This window comes from Lacerta agilis, chromosome 18 (assembly GCF_009819535.1).
Source record: "Lacerta agilis isolate rLacAgi1 chromosome 18, rLacAgi1.pri, whole genome shotgun sequence".
In the NCBI taxonomy this organism is placed as follows: domain Eukaryota; kingdom Metazoa; phylum Chordata; class Lepidosauria; order Squamata; family Lacertidae; genus Lacerta; species Lacerta agilis.
The window spans coordinates 9225684-9241647 of NC_046329.1; the positions used below are offsets into that span (position 1 = coordinate 9225684).

Below are 15964 nucleotides of genomic sequence, written 5' to 3' on the forward strand. Positions count from 1 at the left end.
CTGTTTTAAGGGTTGCTTTTAAAAGCTTGGAACGGATTATTATTATTATTATTATTATTATCATCATCATCATCATCATCATCATATAACTTACGCAGGCATGAATTTTGCATTTCTGTAGTGATGGGCCAATGGCCGTAATAATATCTATCTATCTATCTATCTATCTATCTATCTATCTATCTATCTATCTATCTTGCATTTCTGTATGTTTGCTTTGCTGTTCTTGCGGTTCAGTTTCAAACCAATTATTGGTATTCTACGCTTTGTGGCCAATTGTGACGGCTTATAGCTCTGAGCTATAAGGATTTCATTCATTCATTCATTCATTAGCTGGGACGCCTCACCTGGTTGTGGTCGCTAGGAGGGATGGAGAGAAGGGTGCTGCTATCCACTTCCCCCATGAGGAATTCGGAGACTCTGGTTGGGGGAAGAAACAGCACGTTTATAAAGCAAAGCAAGGGAGGAAACAAGCACATTAATTTAGCACTTTGCCCCAAACCGCTGTGGTTCGTTCGCCTCAATTAATCACCCAACAGACCAGGGTGGAATCTAAAGGTAAAGGGACCCCTGACCGTTAGGTCCAGTCGCGGACGACTCTGGGGTTGCGGCGCTCATCTCGCTTTACTGGCCGAGGGATCCGGCGTCCAGCTTCCGGGTCATGTGGCCAGCAGGACTAAGCCACTTCTGGCGAACCAGAGCAGCGCACGGAAACGCCGTTTACCTTCCCGCCGGAGCGGTACCTATTTATCTACTTGCACTTTGATGTGCTTTCGAACTGCTAGGTGGGCAGGAGCAGGGACCGAGCAACGGGAGCTCACCCCGTCATGGCGGGGATTTGAACCGCCGACCTTCCGATCGGCAAGCCCTAGGCTCTGTGGTTTAACCCACAGCGGCGCCCGCGTCCCTCCAAAATCAAGATGTAAAAAACAGAAAATGCATAATAAAAATAAAAACAACAATCCAATAGCCCCCCCCCTCTCACCCCGCACAGCTCCCGGAACCGATCATGCCGAAAATACTTTTTTGAAAAAATACATTGAATTTGCCATAAGCTCACCATTGCCACCTAGTGTTACTTTTGTACAGTGCACTTAAAATGCACATTACTTTTGGCGGCTGCATGGCTGAGTCCCTTGTTCCAAAAACCACGTTCCTCCTCATTCACAAACCCCAAATCATCTCCAGGTAGCGTCACCTTGGCGTTAATTTAACATCTCCCCCCCAAAAAAAAAAATTAAAAAAATTATCATACCCAGTGACCAAAATCACCTTCTGATTCAACCCCACAAAAGTCACTATATACCTAGGAAAATGTTTAGGGTGCCCAGGTTCTGCGGTCAACCCCTTATTGCAGCTCTTTAACCACCTGGTGTCGCCGGATGTTTAAAAGCTGTTGTAACCTCAATCAAAGGCCGGACAGCCGCCTCTAACCCCAAATTTTCCTCCCCTGAGTCGGGGTTGAGATGGATGCCCTCTAAAGGTCCCCCTCCGATTCTACAACCCGGAAGCATGCTCCTTTAGGGAAAGCACAAAAAAGTCATCTTCTTACGTGCTGCTGAATGAAACGGCAATCATCTCCAGGGCCTTTTCGAATTCTCGCTTGTCTGCTTCGTTGTTGGACTCGTAATGGAAACCTACGGATTAATTTTTTTAAAAAAATTAATATCTTCATTGGAAGAATTACAACGATGAAGAAATAAAGTGACACACAGGAGGGGGAATGAGAGAACAAATATGCATACAGGTGAAACTCGAAAAATTAGAATATCACGGATAAGTCCATTTACGTACAGGTGAAACTCGAAAAATTAGAATATCGTGGGACAGTTCATTTCATAAATGGACTTTTCCATGATATTCTAATTTTTCAAGTTTCACCTGTAAGCAATTGTTTTCATTAGCTACTGGAGTTTAATATATGAGATAGACTCATGACATGCAAAGCGAGATACGCCAAGCCTTTGCTTGTTATAATTGTGATGATTGTGGCATGCATTTGATGAAAACCCGAAAGTTGAAAATGTGAATTTTGGGTTCTCATCCGCTGTATGCCATAACCATCATAATTATAACAAACAAAGGCTTGACATATCTCGCTTTGCATGTCACGAGTCTATCTCATATATTAGTTTCACCTTTTAAGTTGAATTTCTGAAAGAAATGGACCTTTCCACGATATTCTAATTTTTCGAGTTTCACCTGTATAGATATATATATATATAAAGGAAATAAATTTAAAAAATGCAATTTAATATACTCCCATACATTTCAAATTCAAATTCAAATTTATTGTGGCTGTAAGCCCATAAAAACATAAAATATGGATTATCTAACATAAAGTTACAGCATACCATAGACCCTAGAGTCACAGGGAATCAAACCACAACACAAATACAAGTTTTAAAATTGCAACCAAGGAGCAGAAAACAAAAGTATTAGTGGTCGTGTAGTTGGCCACAGCGCCTTTTTTTGAGATATAACAGAGTTAAAAAACCTTGCCACCTACCTGCAAAGTTGTATAGGAATCATTGTCTTGTATTGTAAATCCCATACATTCTTACAAAAATTGATATGGCGATTTGCAGAGATAAGGATATGGATATGGATATGCAGAGATGGTAAGAATATGGATATGCAGAGATATGCAGAGATAAGGATATTGATATAGATATGCAGAGATATTAAGAATAAATGCAAGGAACCGCAGAAAAGACGGGGAAGGAAGTCAAGTTTTGAAATGTCGAGACGAATGTAGAATCAGCGAAATGCACATATCTGAAAAGCATAGATATTTTTAAAAAATGAAGGAGAGTTTTGGGGAAGTGCGAAATTTCAGCCGGTGCGTCATTTTGCAAAACGCGCCTTCCTTCCCCGGGCAGAGCGCGCAACCGACCTTTGACCTTGGAGATGAGCGTCCCCGCCGCGGTCAGCGTCTCAAGCGTGTTGAGCAGAGGGTATTTGCAGATGACCTGCCGCAGGATCCGCAAGGCGTCCCCGAGGCTCTCGTGGGCCAGCGCCCGCCGGGACTCCAGCCCGTCTGCAAAAGCGAGAGAGAGGGAGAAAAAAAACCCTGCTGGTTACGGCCCGCCGGCGCGATCGTAGCACGCGCCGCGCCTGTTGGATTTCTGCCTGTCGTGCTGCTGGTGCAGCAGCCCACCTTGAAGCACTCGGCAGGGAGGAGAAAACTAGAATGGACACCCCCCCCCCAAATAGCTCTGCTGATAACGGTAAGGTGGCAGGTTCGATCCCCATCTAAGGCAGCTGCGTATTTCTGCGTTTCAGGGGGTTGGGATAGATGACCCTTGGGTCCCTTCCCAACACTATAGTTCCAAGATTTGTTTCTGCCTCTCACCTGCTCTTGGGCTCCCTGCCTTCCTCCCCACAAGTCCCGGAACCCACAATTTGATTATCATCTGCCCCTTGGGAAAGGAGAGTTGTGCAGTTTTTGAACGGGATAAGAAATCCAGCCGCTATTTTGGGAGGCAGTGGCGGTGTAGTGGTTAGAGCGCCGGATGAGAGCTTGGGAGATTAGGATCCCCGCTCCGCCATGAAGCTCACTGGGTGACCGTGGGGATGCGAGGCCCCCTATTCCCCCAGAGAGCTATATTACCCAGAGCGGTTTAACAATCAATCTGTATTGCGAAAAAAAACACCTAAAAAAACAACCCTCTGGGAATTGTAGTTCTCTGTGTTGGGGGGAAATAAGGCTTTCCTTTTCAACTTTCAGCACACCTTAAACTACATTTCCCAAGATTCTTTTTACAGGACGTCATGATGGGAAACTACAGCTCCCATACTTCTTTGGGGCAGAGCATGTGCCCCAAACTACAGTTCCCACAATTCTTTGGGGGCAGAGCAAACTACAACTCCCATAATTCTTTGGGTGCAGAGCATGCGCCCCAAACTACAGCTCCCATACTTCTTTGGGTGCAGAGCATGCGCCCCAAACTACAGCTCCCATACTTCTTTGGGGCAGAACATGTCCCCACCCCAAACTACAGCTCCCACAATTATTTGAGGCAGAGCAAACTACAGCTCCCATAATTCTTTGGGGCAGAGCATGTCCCCACCCCAAACTACAGCTCCCACAATTATTTGGGGCAGAGCAAACTACACCTCCCATAATTCTTTGGGGCAGAGCATGCGCCCCAAACTACAGCTCCCATACTTCTTTGGGGCAGAGCATGTCCCCACCCCCAAACTACAGTTCCCACAATTATTTGGGGGCAGAGCAAACTACAGTTCCCACAATTCTTTGGGGCAAAGCATAGCCCAGTTCCCCCACCCTCCCTCCCTGGTAAGTTGGCAACCTCTCCCTGTCCAAGGTCTTCTCCGGAGTGTTTGCCTTCCTGTTTACATCCAGGAAGGGAAGTTGGAGAGAAGGAAGTGACCCCCTCCTGCGGCATTTGAGATAACCCGCTTGACCGCTGACCCCCATCCCTAAACCACCCCCCCCCCCGTCCAGATTGCATCTTCTGCCTCCATTGTTTCTGTGCATTCTCACCACTAGGGAAGGAAGGAGCGATCGTTGGGTTTCGCTCCTAATTTCTCCAGTTTTTAAACTGGGTTCTGCACATTTCGCACCCGTTTGCAATCAAAACAAAAGAAAACAAATTAAACCCTCACGGAAACTCAGCAGGATATTAGTGCAAATTCCCATCTTTTATGCAGCTTTGACAAACGTGCTTTTGGCGTTGTTGTTGTTGCTGTTTTTGGGCAATTTTCCCCAATATGTTTTATTTACTTTTAGCATTTGTATTTCCACCTTTTCCTGTCCCCTACACGGTTCACCCCCTTCCTCAACGAATCCTGCAACAACCCTGCCAGGTAGGTTTAGGCGGCTGAGAGGAAATTGACTCCCCCCCCCCACAAGAGATCATTGTGGCTTAGTCGGGATTCGAACCCTGGTCTCCCAGGGGCTAGCCCGCATGCGATCCCACACAACAACCCTGGGAGGTCGGTTAGGCTGAAAGAGGCAGCGGCCGACCCGTTCCCCCAAGGCCGCTCGGTGAGCTTCGTGGTTTCCGTGTTTCGTGGTTGAGTCGGGATTCGAACCCGGGCCTCGCGGGCCCGCTGCGCCGCAGTGGCACACAACTGCAAGCCCGTTGCTCGAGGGAGTCCGGGGACATTGCGGCGAGGCTGATGTGCGCCCTGACACACCCGCGAAGGGTTTATCAGGGTGCTGGCAGCTGCCGCGGGCTCGGCGTAAACAGGAAAGGGAGACGGATGAAAATAGAGGCAGGAAACTCTCTCTTGCCACCGTCTGATGTGGCAACCGCTACCCCCTCTCTGTCCCCAGCTGGCGGTTGCAAAACCAGGAGGGCCTGTCTCTCCTTTCCCTGCAAAGCTGCCAAGTCAGGGCCCGCCGGGTCCCATCTAGCTCAATAGCGCCTACACGGACTGGCAGCCACTCCCCAAGGCCGCAGGGAAGGGAACGTGTGCCGCCCTGCCGGGAGACGCTGGGCGTTTTCGCACGCAGGGCGTAGGCGTTTGGCGCTGTGCTACAACCCTAAAGCGAAACGGAAAAGAAAAAGCAAGGTTCTAGTCCTTATGATGCTTGGGATCTAAACAGGAGCGTCGGGAAAAGCGCTTTGTGCCAGTTTGGGCTGCCGGTCCAGCGAAACCAGACCCCGGCGTAAAAGGAGGAATTTGAGAGTGAGCCTAGGAGGAGCAGGGCAGAGGGGGAGCCAGAGAACTCTGCACATGCTCGCCGACATATGCAAAGGAGGGCTGCACGCCTGCTCTCGAGAGGAGAGGATTTAAGGGGAATCCCTTTTAAAAGAGAAAACGAACGTGGAAAGCTGGTCGGAGAAAAGCAGTTTTGCATTCCTCCCCTCTCCTTCAGTGACCGATCCCATGTTGCTGTTTTTCAAACAAACAGCCCTTTTTAAAAAAATCAACGTTTGTCATTCAGAATAGGATGTGCGGTGCGATGACTAAATGTCAAAAACAGAAGGAACGGGTTGTTTTGTTTTTTCTGGTGCAATCCACGGTTTGCTACTGGCAAACGGAAATGAAACATTTATTGGCAACGTGGAAACAATAATTATAATTATAATTATTATGTCCTGAAATCATGCTCCAGATCCCCGCAGTTTTGAGTCATGGGGTAACTCCAAATCCCATCATCCTTGAACGTTGAGGATGATGGGAGCTGGAGTCCAGCATCATCCGAAAGGGCTTCCCCAACCCTGGACGCAAGAAGAGGCACTCCCCTTTTTCCAGGAGAGAATGCCTCTTCGAACCAGAGACATTCCTCCAATGATACCCGGAGGGGGACAGGACTCGATGTGGCAAGAGTACGTTTCCAAGCACAATTCAAAGGGTTGGTGCTGACCCCGGAAAAGCCCCAAACGGCCCATTATCCTTGAAGGAGCGTCTCCACCCCCCATCGTCCGGCCCGGACGCCTGGGTCCCATCCCCGAGGGCCTTCTGGCAGTTCCCTCCCTGCGAGAAGCGAGGTTACAGGGAACCAGGCAGAGGGCCTTCTCGGTGGTGGCGCCCGCCCAGCGGATGTCAAGGAGATAAACAACTATCTGACTTTTAGAAGACACCTTCTTATGATTATAGTTTAGAAAATACTTATTGTAACTGTTGAGGCAGAGGGCCTTCTCGGTGGTGGCGCCCGCCCAGCGGATGTCAAGGAGATAAACAACTATCTGACTTTTAGAAGACGTCTGAAGGCAGCCCTGTTTAGGGAAGCTTTTAATGTTTAATAGATTATTGCATTTTAATATTGCGTTGGAAGCTGCCCAGAGTGGCTGGGGACACCCAGCCAGATGGGTGGGGTATAAATAATAAAAATTATTATTATTATTATTATTATTATTATTATCATCATCATCATCATCATCATCATCCATGAGGCCAGAACTCCCAGGGATGAGCTGCTGCGCTCATTAGGCCAGACAGTCCACAGCGCAGATCCGTGTTCTTGCTAATAAAGAGTTGAACCCCAGCTCGGTCAGTGTGATTTATTGCTGGCTACTAAATAGAGGTAGACCTGAAGGAGCGTCTCCACCCCCATCGTCCAGCCCGGACGCCTGGGTCCCATCTCCCGAGGGCCTTCTGGCGGTTCCCTCCCTGCGAGAAGCGAGATTGCAGGGAACTAGACAGAGGGCCTTCTCGGTGGTGGCTCCCGCCCTGTGGGAACTTCAGATATCAAGGAAATAAACAACTATCTGACTTTCAGAAGACACCTCCTTACGATTATAGTTTAGAAAATATTCATTGTAACTGTTGAGAGTGGATTTCTGTTTAACTTTTATATGTTGATATTATAACTTTATACCGTTCGAACGATTGCTGAATGTTACTTTTTTGATGTAGGTTGTTTGTTTAAAAGTTTTGTTTTATTACCACATTTTTGAAATGCATTAGATTGTTAAAAGGCGTGCAATTTTTGTTTCTTCGGCTTGTAAACCTGCCTTGAGTATTGTAAGGTAGAAAGACGGGATACAGATTTAAAATGATGATGATCTGAAGGCAGGTTCAGGGAAGTTTTTGATGCCTTATATTGTGTTTTCAATATTCTGTTGGGAATATTCTGGCTGGGGAAACACAGCCAGATGGGCAGGGTGTAAATATTATTATTATTATTATTATTATTATTATTATTATTATTATTTATTCACCAGCCGGACTCATCTCTGATTCTCGGGCCTCCGCTTCTGAACACGGGACTTTCTCCCCGCCAGGCATCCAACGCCCTGACATTGAATCGTGGAGTTTGCGGTGTCAAACACAGAGCAAGTTTCTAGTCCTCATGCTGCTGGGAATCGAAACTGGGACATTGAGCCCTTCCCTCAAACTTCGACCCCAGACCACTTACCCTCCCGGAGGACCACGTCCCTCAGCTTCTCCAGGCGCTCGGCAAAGCGAGCCACGTCGGCCAGCAGCTGCGAGATGTCCTCCGGCTCCGTCAGGCTGCCCTCGCCGCCATCGCAGGGGCTGTAGGCCTTGGCGGCCTTGCCCAGGCTCCGGGGGACGGCCGGCGAGAGGGGGAACCCGGCGGCGCTGGCGTGGCGGCTGAGGCTGGTGGGCCGTTTGAGCGTGCCCGCCGGGGTCGGCGCGGAGAGGTCCGCCAGGCTGGAGGTCGAGGAGTCCAGGCCATCGCGCCGCGGCAGCTCCTTGGGAGAAGCAAAAGGCACTCTGGTCACTCAGGGCGGGACTAGAACTCAGAACCTTTGGCCCCACCAGCTTCGGAGCGACTTGGAGGAACCAATAGGCACCCGGATCACTCAGGGCGGGACTAGAACTCGGAACCTTTGGCCCCACCGGCTTCGGAACGCCTTGGAAGAACCAATAGGCACCCGGATCACTCAGGGCGGGACTAGAACTCGGAACCTTTGGCCCCACCAACTTCGGAACGCCTTGGAAGAAGCAATAGGCACCCGGATCACCAACTTATTTGTGGGGCATAGGAATTCGTTCTTTTTTATTTTATTTTTTCAAAATACAGTCCGGCCCCCCACATGGTCTGAGGGACGGTGGACCGGCCCACGGCTGAAAAAGGTTGCTGACCCCTGGCTTACAGAGACCAGTCGCCTTTCACCTGACGTGACTAGACCCATCAATGCTTCCTGAACCATAGGTGCCAACTCTTTGCCCCCTCCCCAAACAAAAATTTGAGGGGGCCGCCCCCCTCCCCAAATTGATGGACATTGTCATTCAAATGGTGTGTGCATGCACTGTGTCATGTGATCAATTATTTGGGGTGGAGCTTACCTGCCCCCCAATATATGTTCTTAAAATGGGCACCCCAATTCTGAACTGTTCCCCTCCCAGCTGGCCTCTGTATAAAACCTCTGTTTCTGTTTCTTTTCCTTCCTTCCTTCCTTCCTTCTTTTCTTTTCTTTCCTCGTACAATTTTTCAACTTGATTTCAAAAAGCATAAAAACATACACCGAAAAACCAGTTCCGGATCCAAATATCGAGATTGCTCTGAATCTCCTGACCGTCTCCCCCACACACCCCAATCCCTTCCGTGGGCCCTAATGGTATTATTTACAACAGTATGTCAATATTTATCCGGATTTCGAATCGTTCTCAATTATCCATACTTCCCATCGCTGTTAAAACCCTGCAAGACTCCCCAATTTTAACAAAACGAGCGCTGTCTGAGCTCGCCCTCCTCCCTCCCCACGCCGCTTTCCTCGCGTGACGTGTCTTTTCGGTCGCCGGAACAGAGGCCCGGGAACGGTTTCGCTATCCCTTTCCACCGGGTGCTCCACCCTGTCTATAAAGGGATCGAAAGGCGCTTTAAATGCTGGGCGGGAGCTCAAGGGACATCGGGACTCGAACCCACAGCCCCGAGATCCACCTCCCTCGGCGCCCTTCCGAAAACCCGCCGAGAGTTTGCCGAAAAGTACCTTCAGCCAAACGCTGGCTCGGTTGGAGACGGTCTCCAAGACGTGGCCCCCGGCCTTCGAGACTTTCCTCCGCAGCCCGGCCGAATACGGGCTGTAGCTGCTTTTGCCCCGGTTGCCGTGCATGGCCACGATCCGGCAGCCGCCACCCCCACCCCCCAAAAAACACAGCAGCCCCACAAGGCGGAGAGGGCGGTGCGGGTGATTTCCAAGGCCTAGGGCGCCCCTCCAGCGCCGAGGCGGGTTCAGAGATCCGCCCCACCCATGCTTGCTTCTGGAAACCTTGTGGGTTTTTGTGTTTTTGCTCAGTAAACTCTCCCCAACCCGCTGCTTCTTAGAAGGGGCGGGCGGGAGGAAAAAAGCCACAAACTGAGCCAGGAGGAAGGTGGCTCAGGCGGCTTCCTCTTTCGGGGCTCGGCTGCAGCCCTGAATTGTGCAAAACCGAACATAAATAAAAAAGAAAGTATGTGTGTGGGGTGGTGTCAGACCCAGATGATGCCGTCGTATTTCGCTTTATTCTTTAAAGCAGGGGTCAGAGAGCTTTTTCAGCTGTGGGCCGGTCCACCGTCCCTCAGGCCATGTGGGGGGCCGGAGTGTATATTTTTTTGGGGGGGAAATGAACGAATTCCTATGCCTCACAAATAAGCCAGATGTGCAAATGGCTTGAGATACCTATGAGGTCCATCAATGACCATATAGCATATAAAAAATGGTAAAGGGACCCCTGACCGTTAGGTCCAGTCGCGGACGACTCTGGGGTTGCGGCGCTCATCTCGCTTTACTGGCCAAGGGAGCCGGCGTCCAGCTTCCGGGTCACGTGGCCAGCAGGACTAAGCCGCTTCTGGCGAAACAGAGCAGTCAGTGCACGGAAACGCCGTTTACCTTCCCGCCGGAGCGGTACCTACAGGTGAAACTCGAAAAATTAGAATATTGTGGAAACGTCCATTTTTCATTAGCTACTGGAGTTTAATATACGAGATGGACTCATGACATGCAAAGCGAGATACGTCAAGCCTTTGCTTGTTATAATTGTGATGGTTATGGTGCACAGCTGATGAAAACCCCAAAATTGAGATTGTGAATTTGGGGTTCTCATCAGCTGTATGCCATATCATCACAATTATAACAAATAAAGGCTTGACGTATCTCGCTTTGCATGTCATGAGTCTATCTCCTATATAAGTTTCAACTTTTAAGTTGAATTTTTGAAAGAAATGAACCTTTGCACGATAGTCTAATTTTTCGAATTTCACCTGTATTTATCTGCTTGCACTTTGACGTGCTTTTGAACTGCTAGCTTGGCAGGAGCAGGGACCGAGCAACGGAAGCTCACCCCGTCATTGCGGGGATTCGAACCGCCGACCTTCTGACCGGCAAGCCCTAGGCTCAGTGGTTTAACCCACAGCCTGCGTCCCTTGAACATAGCATAAAACAATACAAACTACAAAATAAAAGATTTCCTTTATCTTGTACCTGACCTCCTTCTTTACTTCTTATAAACTGTTTCCTTGATGAATGATTAATTTTTTTTTCTATTTATAACTTTAAAAAAACCAAAAGAAAAAAATATATTTCAAATATCATGTATATACCCATTTTGGTGGTTGTCGCTGTTTCCTGCTGCAGCGAGTTCCACCGATTAACTAAGCGCTGCGTGAAGGAACACTTTTCTTTTATCCACTCTTGAGAACTTGACCACGACTTTTAGTGCTATTGGGGATGGAGGAAAACGTCCCTCTACCCCGTTTTCTCCATGCCGTGGGTCGTTTTAATAGGTCTCCTGACATTTTCAAGGCTTAGTGCAGGCTTCCTCGGCCCTCCAGGTGTTTTGAGACTACAATTCCCATCATCCCTGACCACTGGTCTTGCTAGCTAGGGATCATGGGAGTTGTAGTCCCAAAACATCTGGAGGGCCGAGGTTGAGGAAGCCTGGTTTAATGTCTTGCTGTGTTTTTATATATGCTGGAAGACGCTAGCTGGGGCAACCCAGGGTACAAATAAATTATTACTGTTTTTATTACTATTTCAAAGTTTAATGGTTTGCCATGTTTTTTTATATGCCGGAAGCTGCCCAGAGTAGTTGGAGCAACCCAGGGTACAAATAAATTATTATTATTATTATTATTATTATTATTATTATTATTATTATTATTATTTCAAAGTTTAATGGTTTGCCATGTTTTTATATATGGTGGAAGCTGCCCAGAGTAGTTGGAGCAACCCAGGGTACAAATAAATTATTATTATTATTATTATTATTATTATTATTATTATTATTTCAAAGTTTAATGGTTTGCCATGTTTTTATATATGCCAGAAGCTGCCCAGAGTAGTTGGAGCAACCCAGGGTACAAATAAATTATTATTATTATTATTATTATTATTATTATTATTTCAAAGTTTAATGGTTTGCCATGTTTTTATATATGCCGGAAGCTGCCCAGAGTAGTTGGAGCAACCCAGGGTACAAACAAATTATTATTATTTTTATTATTTCAAAGTTTAATGGTTTGCCATGTTTTTATATATGCTGGAAGCTGCCCAGAGTGGTTGGAGCAACCCAGGGTACAAACAAATTATTATTATTATTGCTATTGCTATTGCTATTGCTACCGCTACCTTTTCTCTAAGCTAAGAAGCCCCCCCCCCCAAAAAAAAGACACGACCTTTTCTCCGCAGAGGACTTGCTCCGTCCCCTGAAACATTTGAGCCGCCCTGAACCTTTCCCCCAAACCCACAGCGCCCTTTTTCGGGGCGAGTCGGAGCCAATGAACGGCTGATGTGAGCCGTCGGGCGACGTGCGGCCAGAGGGGAGGCGCAGCCGTGCGACCTCTTGTGAAAATGCCGCCCGGGGTTGGTCCCCCCCCCCGTTTCACAATGCCCCGAGGATGCAACCGTTACTCACCAGAGAGGACGGTGGGACAGGACTTCCTCCCCGGCCCTTCTTCGAAATCGACGGCGTCTTGATCAGCTCCCGCTTCTTCCTCGAGAACATGGTTCCCTCTGGGCCCCCAACGCCGTTCCAGGCGGTCAGCACCCCGGGGTGGCTTCACCGGACAGGGGTTGCCTTCCCCGCCATCCGACGGACCGGACCTCCCCCCAAAAATGGCGTTTCCGGGTGCCAAATGGGCTCAGGATTCGCCCCTGCGGCTCAAAGCACACGCTTTGCAAGCTTACTTCCTGGCTCAGTTTTTTTGTCTGAAACACACACACACCCTTCAAATCTGCACAGGAAAAGGTCGGTGTGTGAGAGAGAGCGTGGTTAAGAACAGAGAGGAAGTTGTACTTGCAGAATCCCTCCCTCTGTTTTTCGTTTTTTTTTTTTAAATTTCTGCCCCCTTTTTAGGCCGGATTTAGCCCGATTCCTCTTGTCTCCCTAACCCCCCGGTTTGCGGGCCGCAACCTGCAGGAGAGAGCTGTGAGCCGTCTGTATTTTGCCTTTAAAAAAAAAATGTTTTATTATGTTTTTATATATATGTCGGAAGCCCACATATACGGAAGGCTGGGGCAACCCAGTCAGATGTGCGGCATAAAAAAAAAAGAATGATTATTATTATTACCTAGTTGGGAGGAGAAGACAGGAGTGCCTGGCGTGCTCTGGTCCAAGGGGTCACGAAAAGCCAGGCACGACTAAACGACTTAAGTTGGGAGATCCCATGCAGAGACACGGCGGGTACCCTCCTCCAGGCCTGCAGCAGCTCAGAAACCTAAACGGATCACACCCGATGGAGGTGATGGAGCGGAATTATCCAGAATTGTCCACAGGACCTGAAGCAGATGGTCAGTATGCTGATGACAACATAGTGTGTTCATGCTCAGAAGTTGTTGTTGTTGTTCAGTCGTTCAGTCGTGTCCGACTCTTCGTGACCCCATGGACCAGAGCACGCCAGGCACGCCTATCCTCCACTGCCTCTCGCAGTTTGGCCAGACTCATGTTAGTAGCTTCTCTTCTCATGAGGTGGCCAAAGTACTGGAGTCTCAACTTCAGGATTTGTCCTTCCAGTGAGCACTCAGGGCTGATTTCTTTGAGAATGGATCCAGTACTTTGGCCACCTCATGAGAAGAGAAGACTCCCTGGAAAAGACCCTGATGTTGGGAAAGATGGAGGGCACAAGGAGAAGGGGATGACAGAGGACGAGATGGTTGGACAGTGTTCTCGAAGCTACTAACATGAGTTTGGCCAAACTGCTAGAGGCAGTGAAGGATAGGCGTGCCTGGCGTGCTCTGGTCCATGGGGTCACGAAGAGTCGGACACGGCTGAACAACAACAACAACATTTATACCCCACATGTCTGTCTGGGTTGCCCCAGCGGCTCTGGGCAGCTTCCAACATATATAAAAGCATAGCAAAACATTAAAACAACAACTTCCCTATAAAGGATTGCCTTCGGACGGCTCCGGGGTCCAACATTTTCCCAGTGGAAACAGAGACGTCCTAAGGAAAAGCGGGACCAAACCAGAAACTGAGACGGCTTCTCCAAATCAGAGAAACAGGTACACTTGGAGGGTCTGGAATCGTAGAGTTGGGAGGGACCCCCAACGGTCATATAGCCCAACCCCCTGCAATGCGGGAATCTCAGCTGAAGCATCCAGGACAGATGGCCACCCGACCTCTGCTTAAAAACCTCCAGGGAAGGTTTTCTTCCTTTGCCTTGTTTGCAGAAGGTCCCGAGTCTAGTCTCGATATCGTCTCTAGGTGAGGCTGGGACACACACACACACCGCCCCCCTGGGAGCTGCTGCCTGTCAGTGCAGGCAATACTGAACTTGGTGGATCAATGGCCAGACTCCAAACAGGAAGGCAAAAAAATCATTTGAAACTCCTGAGTCAGTCCATTCTCCGTCTAGCCGTGACTCGTGACTGTCGAATCAGACAATTTCACCCTGTTCCTATGACACTCATTCGTCTTAATCTGCTTTTAGTATCGATTTTCACGCCGCAACCAGCCCTGTGACCTGACAGCAATAAACTGAAACAATAACTATGAGAAAACGATTTAGTTCCTTTTATATCCTCCGTCTTTGCACAGCGGCCTGCTGTTTTCGCTCTGTCGCCGCGAAAATTCACCAGCGTTTCCAGTGCAAATTTCTCCTGATACATTTTTTCTCTACACAGTTTTGAACATGCACACTTTCCGCAAGGCAATTTTGCCTTGTATGGTTCACTTTTAAAAATATATAAATTATTTTTGTGGACATAGGCTTTTCTTCTTTTCCTTTTTGGATGTTTAGCAAAAAGGCCCCCTTGGCTGAGAATTACTTTGCAAAATTCAGAGGAGCCTGATTTCGGAAAAAATAGGTATGCCCCCCCCCCCAGTAATGCGTGCCGGGGGCCTGTCTGTCAGCTGTGCATTAAAATGCACTTGTCGGTAAGACCGATGCATGAAATTCGGAGAAAACTGCTTGTGGCACAGGAGAATTTGCAGAACGTTGAATTTGAAGGGAGGGCGAATTTTGCTGCAGATCTGAAGGGCTGTTTAATTACAGCTTTGCCAGGTTCTGGGATGGGGGGAATTCTACTAGGTTGGCGCCCCCTACTGGAGGCAATCGTCATCAAGCTAAAAAAAAAGGGGGGGGAAACAGGAGATCATTTTCTATTTTGCTTAAACACCACAGTGGCTTCCAAGCAGTTTTCCAAGTGTAAAACCAACCGCAAAAAGCATCAATTTCCAGGCTTTTTGTGATTCACAGGACCAAACCATCTCCTGGCCAGCACATCGCTACTAAATTTCATCCGGCAACATATATGAATACCTGATACATTTTGTAGAAATGTGAACCTTGTATCCCATCGTGGATTTTTAGACTAGCAGTTCTTTTTTTAAAAGCTTTAGTTCGTTATTTTAGTTTTTATTTTATTTGCCTTCCCGAGCTGTTTTTATGATGTGCTTTAGTGTGAGGTTTCCTTCGTTGCTTTTTTAAAAAATTGTTTTTAAGTGTCCAGATTAAAAAAAAAAAAGTCATAGATCCACTCCATTCTACACTAGTCGAATTTTTCTCTGGGTTTTTTTGTGGGGCCTGCCTGGTGTTTTGACATGAGTAGAATGTGTCCTTTTATTTAAAATGCATCTCTGGCTTATTTGTGGGGCCTGCCTGGTGTTTTGACATGAGTAGAATGTGTCCTTTTATTTAAAATGCATCTCTGGGTTATTTGTGGGGCATAGGAATTCATTCATCCCCCCCCCCCAAAAATTATAGTCTGGCCCACCACATGGTCTGAGGGATGGTGGACTGGCCCCCTGCTGAAAAAGGTTGCTGACCCACGATCTAGGGAGAGCAGCTGCCTCCCTGCCCCCCCATGGAGACCCCCCCCCCCAATCCTGCTTTGTTTTTTCTTAAAAAATAATATTTATTGCATTTTTTAAAACAACAACAACAACAAAGTATTACAATGCTTCTTCAAATACTCCCTATATTTCTTGCAGTTTTCTTTCACCTTCTCCTCTTTCTGGTCACGGATCCTTCCACTCATCTCGGCAAGTTACAGGTGAAACTCGAAAAATTAGAGTATGATAGAAAAGTCCATTTATGTAAGCAATTGTTTTCATTAGCTACTGGAGTTTAATATATGAGATAAACTCAGGACATGTAAAG

General features: G+C 47.9%; 1 protein-coding gene across 1 annotated transcript in view; it reads right to left on the reverse strand.

Annotated features, from left to right (window-relative positions):
- Positions 1–9509, reverse strand: part of ARHGAP45 (Rho GTPase activating protein 45) — a 35818-nt gene extending 26309 nt beyond the window's left edge. The window contains exons 1-5 of the mRNA XM_033136915.1: positions 9375–9509; positions 7835–8132; positions 2897–3040; positions 1553–1637; positions 348–420 (exon numbers count right to left, since the gene is read on the reverse strand). Coding sequence (XP_032992806.1) covers positions 348–420; positions 1553–1637; positions 2897–3040; positions 7835–8132; positions 9375–9497 — 723 coding nt within the window. The 5' untranslated portion in view covers positions 9498–9509. The remainder of the gene's footprint in view (positions 1–347; positions 421–1552; positions 1638–2896; positions 3041–7834; positions 8133–9374) is intronic.
- Between the last annotated feature and the right edge of the window lie 6455 nt (positions 9510–15964).